This window comes from Lates calcarifer, unplaced genomic scaffold, assembly GCF_001640805.2.
Source record: "Lates calcarifer isolate ASB-BC8 unplaced genomic scaffold, TLL_Latcal_v3 _unitig_950_quiver_259, whole genome shotgun sequence".
NCBI lineage: Eukaryota > Metazoa > Chordata > Actinopteri > Centropomidae > Lates > Lates calcarifer.
In genome coordinates, this window is record NW_026118117.1 from 40,962 (window position 1) to 66,546 (window position 25,585).

General features: G+C 39.1%; 2 protein-coding genes and 1 long non-coding RNA gene across 14 annotated transcripts in view; all 3 read right to left on the minus strand.

Annotated features, from left to right (window-relative positions):
- Positions 1–5,577, minus strand: part of LOC108880524 (plakophilin-3) — a 31,897-nt gene extending 26,320 nt beyond the window's left edge. For 2 of the 11 annotated variants that reach the window (XR_007812688.1, XM_051069433.1), the window contains exon 1: positions 5,197–5,577. Coding sequence is in view for 7 of the 11 variants with exons in the window: in XM_051069433.1 (XP_050925390.1) it covers positions 5,197–5,398 (202 nt within the window). In the remaining 4 variants the exon portion in view is untranslated. The remainder of the gene's footprint in view (positions 1–5,196) is intronic. The other 9 variants (XR_001960496.2, XR_001960497.2, XR_007812687.1 and 6 more) reach the window with 9 other exon arrangements.
- A 5,300-nt stretch (positions 5,578–10,877) lies between these two features.
- Positions 10,878–11,859, minus strand: LOC108880497 (uncharacterized). The gene is made up of 2 exons (XR_001960491.2): positions 11,167–11,859; positions 10,878–11,073 (listed from the first exon to the last, which is right to left on the minus strand). It is a non-coding gene; the product is annotated as an uncharacterized LOC108880497 (long non-coding RNA).
- Positions 11,860–24,033: 12,174 nt separating this feature from the next.
- The window catches only part of LOC108880522 (CD81 antigen), a 34,107-nt gene continuing 32,555 nt past the window's right edge, over positions 24,034–25,585 (minus strand). For both annotated transcript variants that reach the window (XM_051069429.1, XM_018672079.2), the window contains one exon: positions 24,034–25,501. In XM_051069429.1, the coding sequence (XP_050925386.1) occupies positions 25,439–25,501 (63 nt within the window). In that variant the 3' untranslated portion in view covers positions 24,034–25,438. The remainder of the gene's footprint in view (positions 25,502–25,585) is intronic.

A 25,585-nucleotide genomic window follows, 5' to 3' on the forward strand; every position in this document is an offset into this window, starting at 1 on the left:
CAGCTTTAAACATTATTATTATTATTATTATTATTATCATTATTATTATTATTATTAATGATAATGAGGTGGGGGCAGCCCCCGCCCTCTCCCAACTGGTCTAGGAAGGTTTCTGTCTCTTAAAAGGAAGTTTTTCCTTGTCATTGTTGCCTAGGAGTTGTCAGGTTTCTCTTTATAAAAATATTAATATAAAGAGTATAAGAAAAGTGCCTTGAGTAAATTTTGTTGTAATACAGTGCTATACAAATAGAATTTACTTTAATTAATTCAACAAATTAACAGTAATCATTGGCTGTCTACAAGAGCAAAAATACATTAAAAACTTGCATGCCTTCAAAAATGGTTAGAAAAAGTTCATTTGAGTCCTCTAACACCAAAAAACATCTTTATACTGTATGTAAAAATGTCATTGTTATCTAAAGAATCTAAAGAAAACAATTTGTGTTGACTTACAGATATGGAGTTAGTCACTATACTAATGAAAAAGTCAAGTCAAGTCAAGTCAAATTTTATTTATATAGCGCCAGTTCACAACAGAAGTTATCTCGAGGCACTGTACATATAGAGCAGGTCTCAGGATCTCACAAATTTCAATGCAGTTTTCATACAACATCCTGATTCCCTTGTAGATCAAACTGAGGTCCTGTTGTCTTATCAGACAGAGGCAGGAGTAACAGTAGTAAGGGGGAGGACCTGCTCCCCCCTCTCCTGTACTTTCCTTTCGAAAAAACTATTCAGCCTGCAGTGAGACAGATGTGTATCATCTAAAGTTTACAGCCTGGCCTACCATAAACCTGCACATGTCAAGACAGAGACCATCATGTGTTCTTTTAACTGAGCCCTCTGTTGTAAATTTTAGAACTTTTGGGTCATATTTTTTAATTCATGGAAAAGCAGATCATGATTAGTGTGACACTTATAACCTAAAACCACCCTGACTGGAACTTGTGATGTCATGAATCAAAATTTCCATAGGGAGAGAAAAAAAAACTGGAAATGACCAGGAAATAACACGCTTGCAGGTTCTCATAGCACAGAAATATGAATCTGTGTATATTCACCATATACACAGATTATTATTTGTGTGCAATACACAAGGATAAACAAATATTCTGACCTCTTTTTTTTTCTTTTTTTTTTTTTTACATATATTCTTGGTTAAACATTTTATGTGATTTGTGCTTTGTTGTCAGGGGATGACAATAAGCTATATCTTTTCAAGATCACTGGCCCATTGTAACCACTGGCCACAATGGTAGGGCCACTGAAACATTATTTTTAATTCTGCAAATAACAGTAAAAGAAAAAAAAAAACTCTTAATGAAGAAAATTAAATGATCTCGTACAAAACTAATTTATTTAACTCTTTATTAATTTTATTTGGCTATTTATATTATTTCATTGATTTCAGTTATTACTTACTTTTTTGGCCCTATAATTTTTGCCCTACTCTCTAAACCTTTAAGAGTGGAGAATCCCTATAATAAACAAATGCTTACGAGAATAATTATTATGCACGTTCTGCTTGCCTACTATAGTCAGCAGACAAGTCTAAGTCTAAGTCTAAGTCTAAGACAGTATGGTTGGTAAACTGTCCAATCCTGCATTGTGATTGTGCTACCATAGCTACAATCTCCAGATTAATGTACACATCAGAAAAGACAGCAAGCCACTCCTACACTATGTGAGCATCTTGCTGTAACACCTCGCTTGCAAAACAACGCTGTCGTTTCTATACTTCATCTACTTGTCTCTGTATGTTGGCATTGACCGGCATGATGCAGTTATAGTGCAGGCGGCGGCTGCCTTTCAACTATTACACACAGGCACACAGGTACTTATGAAATGTTGATGTTGCAGCAGTAAATAACAAAGATGGTCATACAAAAAATCATTAGCAAAACAACAAGATCACAGGACAATAACGTGAAATTAACTTCTGGTTTGTTTTTATTGTCCATATTTTAACTGGCCTGAGGGTGTCAGTGGAGCGTGCCAATGAGCTGGCCCGGAGTCCTTAAATAGTGTGTGCAGGCCAGTTATAATGTTGAGCCCTGGTTGTATTTCATACATTTTTAATTTTGTCATCTCTATCAAAAACTGAAACTGTTAGAATCAATGGCTTTATAAAGCCATCTTAAGTAGTTATCATCCAGGAATAAACTGACTACTAGTCCACTAAAGATATCTTTCATCTGAACAGCTATGGGGTGAAATGGACGACAATAAAAGCACCCACCCATGTGCGTGTTTAAGGATGCTACAGCTCTCTTACTGCAGTCCTCCCACAATGAGAGCTAAAGTTAGCCCAACTCAGCACAGTGTTATTATTATGTATTTAATTGATCAGTGAGTTGTGTGACCATAAGAGCAAGATTTTCTAAAGAAAAAAAAGTGACGAAGTGGAATTTCATAATTCCATGTTTCCTGTATATGCTGTCTGTCTAACAGATTTCCCAGATCTGTTACATCTGTTGTTACTTTGTGTTGGGACTGTTGTGTTGAGTCTCTTACGTTGAGACTGACCATATGCAACATTTCAGTGGATTAACTTTCACAGTAAGAATCATTTAGTGATTTCATTTTCATTTTCCAAAATAAAACAGATAAGTTATCTTCAGCGTTTCCTATTATTCCTGCCAAAATGTAACTGAAACCTTACCAAACCACAGATTTTGTGTCACATCACACCCTCAATAAATAACATCAGGAATTTCTCCAGAATTTATCTTTGCGCAACTGACATGAATGAGGAATTGCTTAAGGGGTTTCAAATGTTTTTTCAGTCAGATCCCTTCTGCTAGTACAACTTTTGACTCTGAATCAAAATGCAAAGCCTTTCTGTGTTCAGATGGTGAAGTAAGACTGTAACAAATAAGGATGTGGTTACCACTCCAATTACCAGTTTCAGGTAAAAAAAAAAAAAAAAAAGGCCTATACACCTCAAAATTATACCCACTGATACATGAAACATGAAACATGACTAAATCTGAGTTAAATGTTTAACAATCTGCTTGGTGAATGAAATGAACTCACAAGCAGACCCCTTAGAAAAGATGTTGAGTCAAGTTTTATGATATGTTTATGACAACAAGGTGTAAATGGTGCTATCTGCACCATTAGGGATTACACCAAAAAGTAAGAATGAAAACATGAAAGGAATACTATGACAAAACACACCATACTGTTATCATGCCACAGACACCATTATAATGTCTGGTTCTGCCAGAACTACATTATATGCACTATGGAAACATTGTGGTGAAGTCATAGGAGAAAGACAAATTGGTTCACCTAACACACAAGCGTGTACTTGAGCTTAACAGTTAGTTGACAAACAATTAATCATCAAGAAGTCTTAGCCTGTATTCACCAAACCACCTTAAGACTAAAAGTAGTTCCTAACTTGCCGATTTAGGAGGAACTCATAAAAATAATGAGTATGTAATTTTTTTGACTAGGAATTATTCACAAAGCCAAAATGTAGAATTTAAGTCTGGGAAAAGTTACAAGTGGTGGAGAGGACTCCAAACTCAGTAGGACCATATCACAAAGAATTGTTAAGTGGCTGTCATTCCTCATAGCAATGTTTTGGAAACCTTAAACCATGGTGAATTACTGAGAATATACCGCCTCCATCATAAAGGAATAATGATTGTCGTGGAGCTTGTGAGGACTGCAGTAACATCTCCGACCAACAACAAGCAACAACCTAGTCAAATTATCCATCCATCCATTATCTATACCGCTTATCCTTTAAGGATCACGGCTGGCTATAGCCTATCCCAGCTGTCATGGGGCAGGGTACACCCTGTACGGATCGCAAATCCATCGCAGGGCCAACACATATAGACAAACAACCATTTACACTCACGTTCACACCTACAGGCAATTTAGAGTCACCAATTAACCCAACCTGCATGTCTTTGGACTGTGGGAGGAAGCCAGAGTACCCAGAAAGAACCCATGCAGGCACAGGGAGAACATGCAAACTCCACACAGAAAAGCCCCAGGCTCGAACTGAGACTCAAACCCAGAACCTTCTTGCTGTGAGGCAACAGAGCTGACTACTGCACCACCGTGCCACGCCCAGTCAAATGACTGGGGGCATATATATTTCATTATCACCTCTTCTCTCGGTCTTTAGCTATCCTCTGCACGAGTAGGAACTTCTCCCATGCTTGTTTTCGATTTAATACCAGAGCAAAATTTTCCTTTTCCTTTTATAATATGTTTCCTCTGAAACAGCAACTATGTAGCAGTAGCAGCTGTTTTTCTGTTCAGTCGGATTTTCTACGACTGCGTTTTGGGGAAATCCATAATGAATCCACCTTTAGATAATGTAAGACAATTCAGTTTGAGCTGAATATTGACTCATTGACTAACACTAGCACATGTCGTAATATTGTACATATTTCCTATATACTTCACTGCCAGTTTCTGCACATCCATCCTTAGACAAAATACTACACTGCAAGTTAAATTATTTTCCTGTATATATTGGTCATCAGCCAATTGCTGTGGTTACTGCAAGCAAACTTGTCTGTGAGAATTGACATCAGCTGTAACAAGGAAGCCTTTCTCTTGGGGTTTAGCAGTACTAAAAGTTGCACTAAAAGTTTCTGGGTTTTAGTTAAAATTTTTAGTGCACCTTCATCTGACTGGTAAGATAAAATGTTTTGTGAATATGGGCCCAGATCATTAACTGTTTAGGTAATTTATTGAGCAAAAATGCCAAACTGTAAAGATTTGCTAGGAGTTTTGTGCAGTTGAATGGAAATTTTATAGATCAAATGATGAGTCTGTACATTGGTCGTTGAATAACAGCTTTGTTTCTCGTTACCCCGAAGCAGCTGCAACCAAATTTTAACTCTGCGTTTTAAATAAACGATTCAAATAAGGAATTATCATGATTATTTGTCTATGTCATTGCCTGTAGGCTTATACAGTAGCCTCAGAAAGTATTCAGAGCTATTTTAAATGGATAAAATTGTCGTTTATGACGTGATTTTAAAGTGAAAGTGATTTAAAAATCAATAACAAAAGTATTTTTCGATTTCATATTTGAGGAGAGTTAGAGCCCTGAGGTTGTCATATTTTACGGAAACTGTATTTGGTTATTTAACAGTTTAACAAAGCCATGCACAAGCACATGGAGTTCATTTGAATCCAACTGCTTAACATGGTTAGGCTCACCTGTTGATCCGACCAGAGAATCGTTCAGTCTGGGCAGGGAGGAGGACTTCTCAGCTAGCCGCATCCGGACCTGCTCTCGGACTCTCCTGGCTTTCGCCACAGGATCCGAAGACGGGCCATCCGAGGGAACCACATACGCGGTGCAGGAGGAGTTGGGGTGCAGAGCGGAGAGAAAACAGCCCTCCGCCACCGCTACGCTCATACTCGCAGCAGGATATGTCAACCCAGGGCAAGGGGGGAAAGTAGGTGCAACGGTGGGTCCCACAGCGGGTGCTGCTTGTCCGACAAATGGCTCTGTTTCCTCTGAGTCCGCTACGAAATGGCAGCCTGTCTGCCTGTAGGCGGGACTTAAAGGGTTGGGGGACAATAAAGCCACCTGCTGAAATTAAGTCTATACACAGCTAATTTGCATGACTATAAGTAAAATGATCACTGATAAGATGGGCTATTACATTTGTTTTCTTGCAATACGTATCTTTGGTGACATTAGCATCATTAATTTTTTTTAGTTATGTTTAAGGTTTGGCCGTTATGGTTAGGAGGATCGTGGTCTTGATTTACGCATCTGTATTGACTAGAAAGTGGTTAACAGTTACCTGAAACAAAGATCTTAACTTGAACCATTTTCCTACCTACACATGGGAGTCTGGATGCGAACCACGGATTTTAGAGTCATGGTCCTGGGCTGCACGGCCGCCACCCCTAACCTTACTAATCTGCATAATAAAGGTAACAAACAAACAAACAAATTTCTACAACATTTTAAATCGACCGCTGATTATGATCATACTTACATCCCGATGTGTCCATATGTGTGTAAATTCAGTGTCACAGCATAAAGATATCAATATTCGAGGCAGTTGTAAATGTTTACTATTCTCGCTAGCTGCTAGTAGGCAGGACTGACTAAATTCTGATGATTGGGCTGTCCTTACCTGCGTGGAAACTCTCTGTGATCAACGACATGTTGATGATTCTAAAATGTTGGTCTTTGGCAGAAAGTTGAGCTACTAAAGCCTGTATGTGTAGGATGTATGACTTTGGTGACTCCCAGTGGTACCATTAAATACACTGTGGCTAACAGTACCTGTATTTATGCTCGCTTGGTCAGATACTGATTCGATCAAAATCTTAGAGCAGAAGTGCATTAAATATTGTTGGCCTAGCAGTTCTTATAACCCATGTTCAACTTTGGCCCGATGGTGGTGTTGGAAGATCTGTTTAGGTTATGACTAAAGGTGACTAGACAATTAACTGAGACTAAAGGTGAATAGACAATTGACAATTATGTAAATTGTTAGGAAATGTATGTCATTAATATGAGTAAACCTTGATATCATGTTATGCAAGATCCTGAGGATAATATCCAAACCTAGTGCTGACTGGTGTGAACACAAGAGACAGGGAGGATAGGGTGGAGTTAGTCAGATGGTTAACAAGTTAAGCTCAGCTGAAGTGAAGTTTGAGAAAAATAACTACAACATGACATCATCTCCAAGCCCTCTCAAAGTTCATTGGGGTGAAAAACATGGTGAGTACAAGCTCATGAGAAGCAGAGATACATGTTTTCCTGCACAAATACTATGAGTGAGTGTAGTTATTCCTCTCTAGCTCCAACTACGACTGATTATTCTTTTACCAATATTTCAAATGACAATACATGAGTAATAATAGGACTGCGAAAAGGCATAGTTTTCCTTGTCATTGGGTGGTTCTTTAAGAGCCCAGGAATGTGGAAATAACGTCATCCCAACCCAAAGCAAACATGAGAAATTCTTTGGGGAGGTCTTAGGGATCAGGAACAGAGAGACTCAGGAAGGGATTCCTGCAGCCTGTTTCAAAAACAAATCCTCCCAGTACTAAGACCATGAGGTTTTCACACAAAACCTTGACTCTCAGTTTGGGTGCAGATGTAATGAGGTTGCATGTAACTGGTATTTTTTACAAACAGTGCACGCACATACAGACACACAAAGACACACTTGTCATGTAAAACTAACCTTTTTTAAAATTAGTTTAAAATTCAGTTTTATTTATATAGTGCTGAACCACAACAAAAGTCATCTCAAGACATTTTACATATAGAGCAGGTCTAGACTGTACTCTTTATATTATGATATTTACGGAGAGAGACCCAACAAATCCCACCAAGAGAAAGCACTAGGCGACAGTGGCAAGGAAAAAAGTCCTTTTAAGAGGCAGAAACCTCGAGCAGAATAAGTGCAATGTCCTAATGGGATTCTAGGGAACTATGAGATATTTGGCTTTGTTAACATAACATTCGTCTTAATGCTACATAAATATATAAATGTAAAGCAAATCAGTACAGCTGAATATTCACTAGTTTATTTATTTTAACTTTGGCTAGTTCCAGACTATTCCAACAGTATTTTAAAAGCCAGTAGTCCAAAAATTACAACTTCAATATATGGCTGTACTTTTTGTATGCTCAAGGATGTTTTAAGTATTTCTGATCACACACTGAAGACCCATTACCTGTGGAGGCCTTATTTCCAATTGTGTGTGCATTGTGTGTGTATGTTTGACAAAACAAATTTTTTAAAATCCTGTTAAAACATATTATTATTGGTAAACTGGACTTTTGCATTTGAATTTGAATTGTGTCCAAATTGTAGCTAATTTCAATTTAAAAAAAATATATATACATATATATATATATATATTACTTGCTTTGTTATTTGGCACACAACACCCAGGTCCAACAAATTCAAAGGATAGCTTTTTTCTTTAATACAGGCTGGTATGTATATATATATATATATATATATATATATATATATATATATACATATTAAATGACCCCATAGATGAATATATACAGTGGGGGAAATAAGTATTCAACACCAGAATTTTCAAACATGATTCCAATCCAGAAGTTCACATTAAATTTAGATCAGACATTGGTATTAACTCTGTAAAACTACATGGATAAAGAAATCATAAAATTCTAATCCATAAAAAAGTTATGTGCAATAAAGTGGAATGACAAAGGAAAAAAATTTGAACACAATAAGAAAAAACACTAAAACAGCTAAGTATAACTAAGTTCTCCTACTTGTGCTAATTAGAATAAGCTAGGTTAGTTAAAGTACTAGAAAAAGATTCACCCACCATCTGAATGCAAGTAAAAAATCATTTGTCACCAAACTGTCACACAAGAAACATCTGATGATGGGTAGAGGCAAGGAGCTTTCCCAAGACCTTCGCAACAAGATAGTTGAGCAACATAGCAATGATATTGATTACCGACAGATTTCTCATCTCCTAAATAACTCCTAATAAGCATCATTGGGGCCATTATCCACAAGTGGAAGGAACATCACTCCACCATCAACCGACCACGCACAGGAGTTCCTTGTAAGATTTCCAAACTTGCGGTCAAGAATTTAATCAGGAGAGTAGCCCAAGACCCAAGGACCACTGGAAAAGAGCTCTAGAAGGACCTGGAGACAGCTGGTGTAGTTGAGAACACAATAGGCAATAGACTCTACCGCCACAGTCTCCATGCACGATCACCCTGGATGACTCAATTATTTACGAAAGGGTATGCTGAAGCTTGTTTTAAGTTTGCTACGCTACATTTGGAGGAACCTGTAGATTACTGGGAGAATGTTCAGATGAGACAAAAACTGAACTTTTTGGCAACAACATGAAACGTCATTTGGAGGAGACCCTATAAATACATATGACCCTATAAATACCATAACTACAGCGAAGTTTGGAGGTGGAAGCATCATGGTATGGGACTGTTTCTCTTCTCATGGTACCAGCAAAATCCAAATTATTGATGGGAAGATGAATGGAGCCATGTACAGAGAAATTCTTGAGAAGAATCTGTTTCCATCCATCTGAGATTTTGGTGGACCTTCCAGCAAAACAATGATTCAAAACATACTGCAAAGGAGACAGTTGGTGCCAGAGGAAGAAAATAAAAGTGCAAGCCAATCATCAGATTTAAATACAACAGAACATTTGTGGAAGGAACTGAGGATCAAGATTCATTCAAAGCTTGAATCTTCAAGCTTTAAAGAGAGTCTGTGCAGAAGAGTGGCCCAAAATTTCACCTGAACACTGTGCAAAATTAGTTTCTTCATACAGGAAGTGTCTTGAAGCTGTCATTGCAAACAAAGACTTCTCCACCTAATAAATTTCAATTAGTGTGTTCAATATTTTTCTTTGTCATTCCACTTTATTGCACATAACTTTTTATGGATTAGAATGTTCCGATTTCGTTATCTGAGTAGTTTTACTAAGTTAATACCAATGTCTGGTCTAAATTTCATGTGAATCGCTGGATTGGAAATTGTTTAATGAAAAAAAATGCTGGTGTATTGAATACTTTATTTCCCCATTGTAAGTGATAAAATTAGTTATGTCTCTCCTTAGGCTCTGTGGGTATCAGCTCTAGTTCCTCTTCCTTATACAATTTACTGGTGAATCTGGGAAGATGAAGCTAATCACAGTCCACAGCAGTGATGTGCAATACCTCAAAATCGATCCAATACCAAGAAAAACCAGGGCCAGTATCACAGATGCCAATATGATACTTTTTACTTATAAAAGCAGCTAATGTATTTTGATGTAGGGTGAGAGCAGTGTGTCATGATTCATGAAATGAATGCATCAACAATATACTAAATCTGAACACATTTTCATGACCACTAGAAGATTTGGTTAGTTTTGCTTTCCACTGTCAATTAGTTACTATAGGTAATCAGTCTGTAAAGTAACAACTATGATGATCACTTGCACTTCATGCTTAAGATCTGTCACGAGTGACAAAAATATTACTTTTGCCACCACATAAGCTACCTGGATATTTGCCTCTCTGGGTCTCTGTATCGGGGTCTGGGTCTGTCTGAGGGATTTTCCTCCTCCTCTCTTCATTTCTTTTGTAGTTCAGAGTTCTCTTTATTGTGGTTTCTCATGTGTTTGTATAAACTGATGGTGTTGCCACAGTAGCAGATAGCCTTCCTATACACATTGCAGCTTGCAATGTTTTCTTTTACAGCCATAAAATACCTCCACAACACTTCTCTTTCTCCCTGCCATGCCATCATCCCCTTAGTCATTGCAGCCTACAGGTGTCTGTTCAGTGCCTAAGAGTCATGTGATGGTACAACAAAAAAACATGTGAAAGCAGGGGAGGAAGATGCGCAAAGTGTATTTGCAAAATGTGAAGCCGTGTTTGCAAAAACATGTCTATTTTTTTATGAAATGGGAGCAATGTACTGGATGTAGAGGACAGAAACTGAAACTAAAGTATCAATCCCATCACATAAGTATCGATCTGATACCAATAATAATGTTGGTATCAATACTATCAATATTTGGATTGATCTGCCCACCCCTAGTCCACAGGGGCAGACTGAAACTATAATTCAGGCCAGGAATTCGACTTCATCCCAGGTCACCCTGTTCACACAATGCGCCAGACCACTAATTTTGAGGCCAGCCTTCTTAGTTGATGTAGTGGGTACCAGAAAAGAATTTTGGCTACCATTTTCATCTGCGAGGTTTTGAAGGTATACAATGGCTATGAGTGAACACTTAAAAAAAAAAAGACTACACCACTCATAACACATACAAGGGTGCAGGTGATGTGGATTATCTGTATGTTGGACCCCGACGTGGAGTCAGATTACAGGACACCAAGGGAGTAGAGAAGGAAGTAGTTTTATTGCGACAGCAATAAAGTACAACAGGTGAGCAAAAAGGGGGTTGAGGGAAACGTCCAGGACTGGGAGTCAGGTAGTGGAGTCAGGTGAGGGGAGAACGAGTCCGGGGGGAGAAGCCAGGAGGTCTGCTGGGACAAGTGAGGGATCCTCAGGGGCGGACAAGGGCACCGGCAGAAGACTGTGACACACACAGAAAGAGTTACCAAAAATACTTTTTCTCAAAGACAGATTCAGCAAAGCAAGACAGCTAGACTGAGGGACCAGTAGTTACCACATGGGTGGACGGAACAAACTGGCGTGGAGTGGAGGTCAGACCAGGGATGATAAGCGGTAGATGATGAGTGATAGATTGCAGCTGTGCCGGTGCCACACCACACCCCTGTAGGAAAGCACACACACAAACACAGTGGGAGAGGGGAAGACGGGACAGACACAAAAACTGGACCGGAGCTGGGGAAGAGGATGGGGACCATGACAGCAGGGCTAGAATTGAAGAAAATGAGTTACAGAGTTAACCTGTGTCACATAGGCTACTTTGTTATGGTGCTCAGTATATCTTGGGAGCTCCCCCAGCAGTCTAGGCCTATTGCAGTATATCTAAGGGACCTACCTAAGACAATAGTTACAATAGTGCTGAAGTGTTTTTCCCTTGACAGCTGTAACCAGACCCATGCTTATCATGCCTAACCCAGGTTGTGGACTGTTCATGACTTTTTGCCAGCTGGGTTAATATCATGTTGTTTTGGGGCAAATGGCCAGTCATGGTCTAGTCCAGGGGTTCTCAAATTTTTTGGGCCCAGGGACCCCTTACAGGTGAGAAAATTTTCCAAGGACCCCCTCATAATCCTCACGCCAATTAAAAATATGTTTACTGCCATTTGTACCCCTAGATGCCATTTATATAGGAATTTATATTTTAAACCTGTTTCATAGAAATTAACATAAACAAATTAAACTTAAAAACACAGTCATTTTTATTGAGATTATGTTTTCATTTAATGAGCCAGTTTCCTTTTAAAACCAGTTTAAAGCTTATTTAAGTGATTCAGCTTTAACATAATGAACTTATTGCCCCCAAATGAAATTACTGGCAGAACACTGAACAACATCATAACAGTGTCAGTAATTATACCTAGCCATAAACATTTGCAATATTAGGCTCTATCAAAGTCTTATCACACACAAATCAATTCACACATTACTCACATCAATAACTCACTAAATTAGTGAGAATGCAGCCTCTCTCATTGTAGCCACAGACAGGTTGTTTGTGTGGAGAAATTTGGTCAATTGGGGGAACATGTCTGTTTTTCTATTTTTTATCCTTCTCCATAAGTCTGTTTTCTTCATGAAGGCAGTAATTTTGTCGCTGACTTCAAGGTAGCTGTATGGTTTCCTTAGATGGAGAGGTTGAGGCTATTCAGTATGTTGAATATGTCAACAAGATATGCCAACTTGGCCACATACTCTGGGTAAGTGAAGAACTGTCGAGTTTTTCCTCTCTCAAAAACTCTGACATTTCTCAGCAATGCGTCATGTCCAGCATCTATATCCCGGCAAAATTATCCAAACAAACAAGATTGCAGTGCCCTTGACTTTACAAAATTAATTGCAGTCACAGCTGTGTTCAAAACAGAGTGAAGATCTGGCTCCATGTCTTTGGAAGCGAGAGTACGATGCAGCATGCAGTGAGAAGCCATAATCTTTGAATTGACTGACTTGATCCGCACAGTAACTCCACTCTTTCAGCCAGTCATCGCTGCTGCACCATCCGTACAAAAACCACACATTTTCCCCAGCTCAGTCTTGCTTCAATCAGAGGTAGATAGTCCTCCAAAATGTCTCCTTCCCAGGGATAGTGCACCAAAACAATCAATTGAGCCACACTGGAAATGTCTGTCAATTTGTCCTGCCTCCGTCCCAAGCGCAAGTTCTTGTCCAACTGATTGTGAGTTCTTACTTTTTGCGACCCATTGAGCCACTAAACAAGAAGCCCTCTGTGTTTTTTCTGAAGTTGTGGCCAGGTTCACCATTCGTGTTTTCTGGTGCATGTATTCCTCACCCTTTCACTGAAAAAAAATCTTTTGTCCTTAAATTCTGGGTGCTTTGTAATCAGATTTGCTTCAGCTTAGCTGGCTTCATGGCTTCATTTGCTAACACCTGAAGACACAGGACACACTTTGATCACAGATAACTGACTAGATGTGCTAATCAGCAGCAGGAGCTGGGCGCCAAGTGAGTCCTGCACAAAGTGAGTGATGTAAGCGAGTGGTGTATGACGTTTTTATTGGCCCAAAGCTGCAAAAGTGTGATGTATTGGCTCAGTGTATTTGTTTTATTGGCGCAGAGTTTGTGCTTGTTGTGTTCAGAGTGTTTACAAGCTCATCTGACAGTAAATCATGCGATCTCTGCAGCAATTGGTGTGAAATATTTGCATGAACATCACACATATTCGCAGCTCAATTGTGGCAGAAAAGGCAGAAAGGCAGGAGGACATTACAGCTGGAAGATACAGCGTCTATCAAGAACCTTTTAAAAAGTTTGTTGGCTTTGCTAAGGTTTTATTCACTGTTGTCTATCAAACTATAAAGTATCAAAGAATTCACTGAGCACAGGTATAATGATAGGGGAGAGTGGGATAAATTGAGCCATTTTTTACTTACTGTCTTTTACTGTCCAATAGGCAAAGAATGATAATGATAAAGAAGCAAAATGAAAACATCTACTTTTATTTCAGGATGTCTCCTGTCAATGGAATGTATTCAAATATATCTATGACAAAGGACAATAAAAATATGACTTCTCAAAAACAGTGGTCTTATGGCTCAACTTACTGAAGCTTAAGGGTAGTTGATCCAAGTCAGTGGGTAAATTGAGCCACCTGACCAATTTACTTTTTCCAGGTTAAACCTGAGCACAACAAAAGAATATCTTATATATAACAAATCAATACAAGGTTATTATTCAGAATATTTGATACAAAAGGTGAAACAATTCTCACACCTTATCTGTTCAGTATATCAATGATTCAACATTCCACGCATCACACAGAGTCAGTTGATGATGATGATGTAATGGTAGCCTACAATAACAAAACTATCACAGAGTAATTGGACCTAGGTGTGATTTTTATCACACTGAAGTGCAGTTTGGGGTGGTCGGGACTTATTTATTATGTATTCTCCCCAATTTACCCTACTGTTTTCACTTCCTTTTCCTCTTTCTTTTTTTTACGAATCTGCACAGGGTTGACCTGTCAATATTTCTCTTCTTTGCCACTGCTCTTATGGATTTTGCCCCAATCTCGCCGTCTCCTCAAGAGGTGTTGAACCCCAGTTGGTCTTTCTGGTGTATTTTCTTAGTATTATAGCTTTTCAACTGTTTAAAATATTGGAATACCACTATAGACTTTGTAGACTTACATTAACTCGTGCCTCATGGTGGGATAAGTTGAACCACTGGCTCACTTTACCCCAAGGCATTTGGCTCACTTTGCCCCACAACCACCCATTTGGAAAATACAACCTAGCTCAGTAATTCTGCTAAATAATTCACATGGTTTAATACACACAATATGTATGATATTTTTAGACCTAGATAAATTTGCTTTGACATTATGGCTGACATGTAAAAAATTTACTTTGACAAGCAAAAAAAAATTTTTTGTGAAAAAAAAGAGTTACCACACACTGTTGAATATTTGAAGGCTCTGCCTCCCATTCTAGTTCAATCACAGCCAAAGTGAAATTAAGAGTGCTTAAAATTGCCTAAATACAGGGGGTGGGTCAACTTACCCACAGGCTCAACTTACCCCACACTCCCTAAAAGAGAAAACAGGTAAGACTGGATCATCTGCTAACTGTTTTTCAGATCACCATCAAAATCCTAATATTATATGAGAGGTAGCACTGATTGCTGCAGGTCATTGCAGATCTAGTGATGTCCAAAAATGACATTTAACAAGGTGAAATGTCAACAATATGATCACATGACTAGAATAGAAACACAAGAAATAATTTACAATTATCAAAGTCAGGCTGAGGATTTATTGTAAATAAGTCCATAAAGTCTTTTTTTCTTACTGAGTGAGCGTTTTTGCTCTTTAGTGTGATGGTGATTTATTCTGAGTTAGTGTGAATATGTGATGTAGATAAACAGTGACAGTAATGTCAGACTGTTTCTGCTGCCAAAGCAGAGACAAGAGGAGAGAGTTCATGTCTGAGGTTGATCCGTTTGAAATGTTTATTTATAATCATCATAAATATTCAACAGGTTGAGGATAACAGTCAGTCTGTGATCATTTAGTTTGACGAACTCTCTCAGTTTGTTAGAAGCTCTGTTGTGGACATATGGAAAGACTGGAACAAAATGATTCCACTGATCATGAAATATCTGTTGATCTTTGTTATTCACTTTATTGTAAACTTTTCTGTCCCTGTTGGGATCCTCCACAAATGATGGCGACAGTTTTCCAGTGATCTGATTAGTCAGTAGTTGGGCTGTTGACCAGTTTTGATCTGATCCTCTGAAGTTAACCTGCCCCGGAACAGGTTAGCCATCCAGCATAAGTTACTACGGTGATTTACCTTAATAAGAAGTGAACCACCGTGGTAAGACCCAGAAAAAACCCAGAGGTAAACCTGAAGTTACCTCGCTAACCACAAATCCTTTCATAATTCAGGCCTCTGGAGTCCAAAAGACAAACCTGGTTCCAAGCAGATGTCACCATGGCCAGAGAAAAATTGTTTTAACCCCCCTCCTATGTTTATATTTCTGCCTTTAAATTTACACATGCATACACCAAGCTAAATGCTTCGTATGTCCAAGTATTTAGTCTAATGTTTAAACTTGGGTAACACTTTCAAATACAGTTATTTTTGTAGGTTTAAAATGCTGGGGTCAATTCGATCCCAAACGTGAAAGATATTAATTTAATAGCTGGGTTAATTGTGACAACGGGCGATACAATATAAGTGCTAAGGTTCACTGTCTTTCACTTCTCAGTGAGGTGCAACTTTTTCCCCAGATCTTCCTGACGCTACATGAAGTGGATTATTTGAACTGTCGAAATGTCCAGCAGGGGGTGATTGAGTGGTGCATAATTGAGCTGATGTGACTATAGTAGAGGTGGGATTAAACCATAAAGTAATGGACTTAAATGTCCCTGTCCCTGAAGTCTGGTAATGATTCTAATTTCTTTGTGTCTTTTTTTTAAAATTCATATTTCAATTTATTATTATTTTGGATCATTTTAATTTGCCCTAGGCTTTCTTTCTATGTTTTGCCCATATTTTGCTCATGTTTTGCTTATTTTGACCTCTCAGGTCTGGAGGGGCCATAGTATTGTTTTAACTTTGACCCACTGAAAATTGTATTCCATGATAAATTGATTAATCCTGCCTATCTCTTACACTTAACTGTGTTTGTACCTTGAGGCTGGTCTTGGGTGGATTTGGTTTAAGGGGTAATTTGCTACATCTTACCTCTCCTGGTCAGTCACTCATAGTTTTCTTGTTCTCACTGCAGATGGGGGAGATGTGTTTTTCATTAGGATAGAGAGTGGGTGTTGGAATTCAGAGCATCCAGGACTAATACTCTCAGCCATTAATCACACACATGGGACTGAGAAATTGCATGCAGAGATAAACCAGCAGTACACAAAGAGTGGAGAAGGGATAGTGTGAAACACAGGCCTATTGAGAGACAAACAGTGTGCATTACACCAACAAAAAGGGGCAGCAAAATCAAAACAATGAGCTGAAAGACAATGTAATTATAATATTATTATAAACTCTTCATTGGCTGCAAGTCATTGCTGATTCAGGAGAATTGTCTGTGGGTAACATCAAGTAACTGCTTTCACATTACACAGTGTTTGATCCAGGTATTTGTTCCATGTCAACACAAAAGTAGCAGAAAGTAGCACAAGTTTATTGAGGGACAATGCAACAGTGTGCTACCTGTTTTCTTGATTGGTTGCCAGGTGAGATGAGATAATAATATTAAATCACATTTTCTTCTTCACCTCCCGCTGTAGCTTCATATTTAATGGGTAATAGTAAAAGTCTCAGTCTTGACAAGAATGTGAACACGGGTATTTCTCAAAATAAAATTAAATAATTATAATTATATCAATATTAATATTAAATGATTAAACTATTCCTCCTGCAAACCATTACAACTGCCACGTAAGCTTCTGTGGAATTTTGCTCATGTGATTTGCTTTCAAGTAAACATGTACATATGTAGAGTAATTTAGGCTCACTGGGCTGACTTGCTGAATTTGTTGTTGTTTTGACAAGACCTCACTGTATAGGACACTGAGTACACACTTAGCCTTTGGTATGTGTCATGGCTCAATTCATGTTTGCTCCTCAGTATTTATCTTTGCATAGCACTATCCTATTTAATGTCTCTGATTTATCTGTTTATCTGTAAGGTGAACAGTGAAATCACCTTAGGTGTGTGCTACTCTGATTTACAGTACTGTGCAACAGTTTTAGACACTTTAAATGTTTTTACTCTTATCCTTATAGTACCATCAGGGAGGAGTCTGATCAGTCAGATAATTCTGCAACAGTACAATGAGTCCAAACAAACAGTCAGTATCATAAAGAACTATCCTCAGAGACAAGAAGAACAAGGAGTCTTGCAGTAGATTGTCTGACCCCCACAGAGCCCTGATCTCAACATCACAGTCAGTCCTCTGTCTCTTCATGTAATCCTTCCTCCTTCCTCTCCTCCTCTTCTTCTTCCTTTTCCTCCTCTTCCTCCTTCTCCTCCTGCTCCCCTTCTTCCTCCTCCTCTTCCTTTTCCTTCTCCCCCTCTTCTTCCTCCCTCTCTCTGGTTTCCTCATCCGCTTCTGTGAAGTCTTTTTTGTTCCATTGTTCCAAAACAACAGTAATTGAACTGACCCAAGGCTCTTTTATCTATCTCCTGAAGGTTCTGATTGGTCCGTGAACCATTTTGACTCTTAGTGTTTCCACCTGGACAATTGTGTTCTAACTGGGTTCAAGCTTTGCTGACTTTAGTGAACAATACTGACTGGTGGTGCTTTCTAAATGAGCACCTGGTGTAGGTAGTGACAGATGAGGGGATACGTGTGTAGAGTTTAAAAAAAAAAAGAATCATCTTGACAGACGAGACAGGGGAATAGTGTTTATAGTTTAGGCAAACTGATGATGAGCTGTCACATGTCTACTGAAAGAGAAGCAACCACTGACAGTGTTTCAGGAAGAGCTAAATCATATACTGCCAATATGTAACACTAATGATGCTAAATTCTGCATACCATGTTCTTTGATTTGTTTGTTTCTCAATGTGCTGGACCTGACAACAACGTGCTGTATAAACACAGGCACAGTGGTGCAGTGGTTAACACTGTCACATCACAGCAAGAAGGTTTCAGGTATGGCTCGGGCTTCTCTGTGTGGTATTTGCATGTTCTCCCTGTGCAGTATGGGTTGTCTCTGGGTAGTCCGGCTTCCTCCCACAGTCCAAAGACATGAAGGCTAGGTTAATCTAAATTGCCTGTGGGTGTAAATGTGAGTGTGAATGTTTGTTTGTCTCTATATGTCAGCCTTGTGATAGAATGGCAATCTGTCAAGGGCGTACCCTACCTCCTGCCCAGTGTCAGCTGTGATTGAATCCAGCCCCCCACAACCCTTAAGGATAAGTAGTACAGATAATGGATGGATGGATGTTTAAACATGTGCTTGAGGTTGACTGCGAGGGGAAAAAAGTTGCAAATTAAAAAACTGGTACTGGAAATTGAAATACTAACATGAAAAAAAGGTATTGCTATTTATAAGCCATTCTTTGATCATTATGTCTCTTTAATCTCTTTTATCTTTTATCTTCTTTTTAATTTTTTATGAAAGGGAGATTTCAAATAAATTAATACATAACTAAAAAAGAATGATTTCTTTTGTTTCTTTCTTTTTTTATTGTTGGAAAAATTGATGTGTGATGGTCTCTCTAACAGCTCTCCCTGTTGGGTTATCAAACATTACTGGGTCCACAATGTCTTGTGGAATTGGCAGCAGGCATGATGCTTTTTTTTTTTCAAATAGTAAGCAATGTTGTGGAGCACCACACATGCTGCCACTATGAAAACCTGCTCTGGCCACACCCACAAGCCGTACAGGCATGCAAATCTTGATGACCCCAAACTTCCTCTCTACCCTGACCTTTGTGCTACTGTAAGCCATGTTGAATTTTCTTTGTTCTTTTGTTTTAGGGTCAGGATAGGGGGTCATCAGGTACTGCAGTCTTCAAGCAGCAGGCCATTAAAAGGCCCTTTGAATGAAAGAAATAAATACTCACAGTATAACATGATGTGTGTAATACAGGCCAGTGATATAGGCTGGTGGTTTTCTTACCTTGTTCAAATCTGTGACCAAGCCACCTAGCCTCCAGGCTGATCACAATTAAATGGTGGTCACATGTCACCTGACAAATGATTTTAGGTCATTTTAATTTACTACCATTGAAATAAAATCACCACCTAACATATCTTTAATTGTCCTGAACAGAAACAGAATGGAATAAATAGAACAGAACTTTTAAGGTATTATAATATTTTTTAATACATGAACAGTGATGCTGTGAAATTTCCAATTCACATAATCACCCTCATGTTCTCCCAGGGGCACTTTAATGTAGCACCAGTCACCCACGGATAAATCAGCAATCACACTTTGTACTACAGGCCTCAAGTGTGGTGTTTGATTGGGAATAAAACCTGTACTCTGTTTGTGAGCTGAGGCTTTAATCTTGCATTTAGATTGTACACAACTGCATTATAGAGAGGAGAAAGCTTCATACCCTACCAAATCCAAATGGCAGCAGCAAAAGGCAACAAGGAGGGAAAAACATAGACTATCATGTTAATCTGATGTCATGAAGCTGAGACAACATGCTGTGGTTCCTAGGAATTCTGACATGGAAATATAATTTCTATTTATTAATTACGTTTCTCCTGGTAAAGACTAAGAGTGCCCCCTCACTTTTGTCACTAGCTTAGCAGCATTACGAAGGTTTTATGTGAGACAATTGGATCATGCCTGCAGATATCAAACTGAAAAAACTGGACATTTAAAATTCCTAAGGTCATGTTCCTTGTCACTGGTGTATGACCTCATGTGGCATCACTTAATACCAACTGAAACTATTATATTTGATTGATATTTTTTATATACAAATTTCTGAATCGATTTAAAACATAAATCTGTATAAGCAGTATTTTACATATACAGCAATAACATACTGTAAAATGTACAACTGTGTACAGATAAATCAGAGACAACTGTGTATATCTATTTCTTCAAACAGGTTGTCACCTGTTTCAACTGTTGAAATTGTTTTGAAGGCTCATGGTGGAATAACATCTTGCCAGGATATTGTTGTACATTGCATGTGTTGTTGGTGCTGCATTACTTTAATTTTGCACCCCCTGGTGGCAAAGTCCAGAATTGCTGAAAAGTGAATTTAAAAACTCAAATACACTGAGGCTGATTGTACCAAATGTGGCATGGTGGTCACTGTGAACAAAACCTTCACGGTAAATACAGTTGTCCTCATAAGTTTACATACCCTGGCAGAATTTGTGATTTCTTGGCCATTTTGAATAATACAAAAACTTTTCTTTCACTCATGGTTAATGGTTGGGTGAAGCTATTTATTATCAAACAATTGTGTTTGCTCTTTTTAAATCATAATGACAACAGAAACTACTACTAAGTGACCCTGATCAAAAGTTTACATACCCTATTTCCTAATACCATGTATTGCCCCCTTTGACATCAATAACAGCTAGCAAGTCTTTTGTGGTAGTTGTAGATGAGGCACTTTATTTTCTCAGATGGTAAAGCTGCCCATTCTTCTTGGCAAAAAGCCTCCCATTCCTGTAAATTTCTGGGCTGTCTTGCATGAACTGCATGTTTGAGATCTCCCCAGAGTGGCTCAGTGATGACGAGGTCAGGAGACTGAAATGGCCACTCCAGAACCTTCACTTTTTTCTGCTGTAGCCAATGACAGGTTCACTTGGCCTTGTGTTTTGGATAGACTTAGACTTAGACTTAGACGGACTTTATTGATTCCTTTGGGATGACTCCCTCGGGGAAATTACATTTCCAGCAGCAAATACAGACAGACAACATCACATCACACAGGGCAGTACAACAACAGTTTGTGAACAAAAGACAGGGCAGCATGCAGGACCGTTAGCAAACGACACAGAATATATATAGAATAGCAAAGAATATAAATAGAATAGAATTAAAAGTGAACGGACTCTGTGTGGCATTGTCATAAATAAATATAAATATGCTGAACTGTATATTACTTGAGTGTCCAGGTGGGTTATTGCACTTTAAGGGGGGCTACCACTCCCTTCTGTCCTCCATACCCTACCTATCTCCTCCTCCCCCCAAGTGAGGAGTTGTAGAGCGTGATGGCATGGTGGACAAAGGAGTTCTTCAGTCTGTTGGTCCTACACTTGGGCAGGAGCAGTCTCTCGCTGAACAGGCTCCTCTGGTTGCTGATGACGGTGTGCAGAGGGTGGCTGGCATTGTCCATAATATCCAGCAGTTTGTCCAGTGTCCTCATCTCTGCCACCGTCACCAGAGAGTCCAGCTTCATGCTGACCACAGAGCTGGCCCGCCTGATCAGTTTCTCCAGTCTGTACGTGTCCTTCCTGGATATGCTGCCCCCCCAGCACACCACAGTGTAAAAGAGGACACTGGCAACCACAGACAGGTAGAACATCCACAGCAGTTTGCTGCAGATGTTGAAAGACCGCAGTCTCCTTAGGAAGTACAGCCTGCTTTGTGTCTTCCCATACAGGTGGCTGGTGTGTGTTGTCCAGTCCAGTTTATTGTCCAACCACAGCCCGAGGTATTTGTAGGAGTCCACAGCCTCCACCTCAGCTCCCTCTAACAGGACTGGTCGCGGTCTTGGTCTGGACCTCCCAAAGTCAATGATCAGCTCCTTCATCTTAGAGGTGTTGAGCTGTAGATAGTTAGTGTGGCACCATGCAGCAAAGTCCCCCACCAGTCTCCGATACTCCTCCTCTCTGTCATCCCTGATGCACCCAACGATGGCTGTGTCATCGGCGTACTTCTGTATGTGACACAGCTCCGAGTTGTAACAGAAGATCATTGTCATGTTGGAACATCCAAGTACGTCCCATGCGCAGCTTCCGGGCTTATGAGTGGAAATTTTCCTCCACTATTTTTTGATAACATGCTGCATTCATCTTGCCATCAATTGTGCCTTTGTACCTTACACATCCCCAAAATATCAGCGAACTACCTCTGTGTTTCACAGTAGGAATGGTGTACCTTTCACCATAGGCCTTGTTGACTCCTCTCCAAATGTAACGTTCATGGTCGTGCCCAAAAAGTTAAATTTTGGTCTCATCACTCTAAATAACTTTGTTCCAGAAGTTCTTAGGCTTGTCTCTGTGCTGTTTGGCGTATTGTAAGCGGGCTGCTTTGTGGTATTGGTGTAGTAATGGCTTTCTTCTGGCGATTTGACCATGCAGCCCATTTTTCTTCAAGTGCCTCCTTGTGTCCTCCACTGTGCATCTTGAAACAACCACACCACTTTTTTTCCTGTATGTCAGCTAAAGTTGTTTGTGGGTTTTTCTTTGCATCCCGAACAATTTTCCTGGCAGTTGTGGCTGAATTTTTTGTTGGTCTACCTGACCGTGGCTTGGTTTCAACAGAATCCCTCATTTTCCACTTCTTAATTAGAGTTTGAACACTGCTGATTGGCATTCTCAATTCCTTGGATATCTTTTTATGTCCTTTTCCTGTTTTATACAGTTCCAACTAACTTATCTCACAGATCTTTTGATAATTCTTTTGCTTTCCCCATGACTTGGAAGCCAGCAATGTCAGTGCAACACTGGATGTAACATGCAGGGGTCTGTCAGGAGCCCAGAAACTCACTGACCTTTTATATACACACATTGATTACAAACAGATCACAGGTGAGGATACTTTGAACAGCCATTTAAACCCGTGTGTGTGTCAACTTGTCTGTATGTTATCAGGCCAAAACCTCCAGGGTATGTAAACTTTTGATCAGGGTCATTTGGGTAATTTCTGTTGTCATTATGATTTAAAAAGAGCAAACACAATTGTTTGATTATAAATGGCTTCACCCAACCACTAACCATGAGTGAAAGAAAAGTTTTTGTATTATCATTCATATTCTCTGAAAAATGGCCAAGAAATCACAAATTCTGCCAGGGTATGTCACCTGTCTTGATGAACAGATTATGATGCTACAAGGGTTTAAAGCTGCTACTTAATGTGCATGTGAGGTTCAAGTACTTGCAAGTGAGTAACAGGGCAAGATTGCCTTGGTCAGGAAGGTGACCAAGAACTTAACAGTCACTCTAGCAGAGCTTCAGAAGTTCTCTAGAGATGGGAAAACCTGGATGACCAACTTAGATGAAAGCCAGTTTGCCAAATGGCATTTAGAGCACCCTAAAAGCATGAGGCGACAAAAACTGAACCCCTTGGGCAGAGCTTCAGACACCATGCCTGGCAAACACCAGGCAATGCTCATCACCTGTATAATACCATGGTAATACCCATGGTAGAGGCAACATAATGTTATGGGAGGGCTCTCAGCAGCAAGCACAGGGAAACTGGTTAAAATTAGCCAATTTTGAATTTACTTTTATAAATCAGCACCAGTTACAATAATCTAACTTTTGTCACTTTTGTTGTTGGACATCCTTGTTGGACAACTGCAATATTTGTAAAGCACTCTATTAGACTTATGTATCTGGCAGGTATCAGTGCAGTAGTTTTTTTTTTTTTTTTTCTACTCTAGTTTAGACACATTTTTGTTGATGTTTTAAAAAATCTATAAATAAATTGGCAAAAAGCCTTACCAATAAATGTACCTTACCAATAACCTAACATAACCTCAAGAATCATTTTTGACTCAGATTGTTATATTCTTTAAGATGCAAGAAAAGGTCTAGTCAGTTGACTGGAGTGCTAAAATGAAGATGTCACTGGCCTCAGCCATCCTGTATGTTTACATTTCATTTGTTATCACCTTTGGTTTCAATTGGATTCCCACTTTTCATAAAGACAAAGGCAAGACCACCTGACTATTTATTTGTAAAATACATTTAATCCCTTTATATCTAGGCAAACCAAAGTCTACAAGAGTAGATGGCTTGAGATTTAAGTGGCAGTGGGTCCTGAGTGTCAAATACCAAATTCAGAAGGCAGCAACATGGACAGTACTATCAGGAAACTCAGCTTGTGCCCTCATCATTTGGGAATACTGGATGGATGGGTGTCATATTTTCTTAATATGATATCTAAGGAGAACGTAGATGTGATGAAGGTTTGACATCCTCTCAGTTGGCACTGCCACAAAATCTTCCACCCTCTCCATTAAGATTCCTTTGATGACGTACCAGACAAAGATATCACAATACAAGATAAAAGGCATACATAGTCTTTTGACAGCCTTCATTATTTTCATTAGTACAATACCTCAGAGCTGTAAATATTACAAGACACTTCCACTATTTCTCAGTTTAAGTATGAGATGTTAACATGGCAAGATTTAGTTAGTTTACAAACACTGTGACAATATGGAAGATTACACAAGATGATATGATTTTATGTGAATGCGTATATGATGCATTGCAGTGCTATGCAGTTATGTGTTAGAGGCAGATGGATCTAGTAAAAACAGACCTCAGGACCAAATATTTTAAAGTCTAGTTGGTGGAATAAACTCCTGTTGATCAGCATGTTCAGTTGCCAGGTGGTAGTTTTCAAATTGGTGGAACTTAAGCAGGTAGTTAAGACTGATGTGTGATCAACACTGTAGTTTTAAAGCGTTGCTCTTTACCACTATAAAATTACTACTGCATTTAGCCTGAGGCTATTAAAATACTAAGCAAAGCTTGTCACCTGCTGGATTAAGCTTTATATTTAGCCTTGACACATGAGAGTGGTAATGATCCTCTCATTTTTCTTTTGCTGTGGATGTGAACCAAGACAATGCTATGTAAGACTGGGAAGTGCAGGGGCGTGGGAGGGAGGAATATCCATGCTCATGCAGTCATGACGCACTGTTAATATATATATTTATATACAGTTTATACATAAAACAGTGGAAAAAACATCAATAAAACCAAGAATATAAGAGCATGTTCATAGGCAAGCAGGCAGTAAACAATTAATGAATCCCTAAAGGATTAGAGCACCAGGACTGGTGAAAGCTATTCATGTGTGACAGTCAGATATAATATCTACATATCAGGTTAGGATAGTACAGGTCAAATATGCATAACAGCATTTGTGACTAACAAAGATTCATTGACAGTGTAATTAAAATGCTCAGTGGAGGATGGTTTACGTTGCACTCTCAATGAGCTGACTAAATCCATCAAGCAATATATGTGATGTTTCTTGCCTAGAAAAGAAAATAAAATGAATGGGACAAAGACTGCAAGGTCGTCCTTCCCTCATTGGCAAGTATGCTGGCAGCCCATTGCTTTAGTACACCGGGCTATTGCGGATGCCACAGCACAACACCATGCTGAAAATCATCTCAAAGATCTGAGAGGATGAATACAAAGAGAGGTGAGGATTAGATATTCTTATCCACAATAAAAATGTCATTTCATTTCTGGCAAAGCTGCC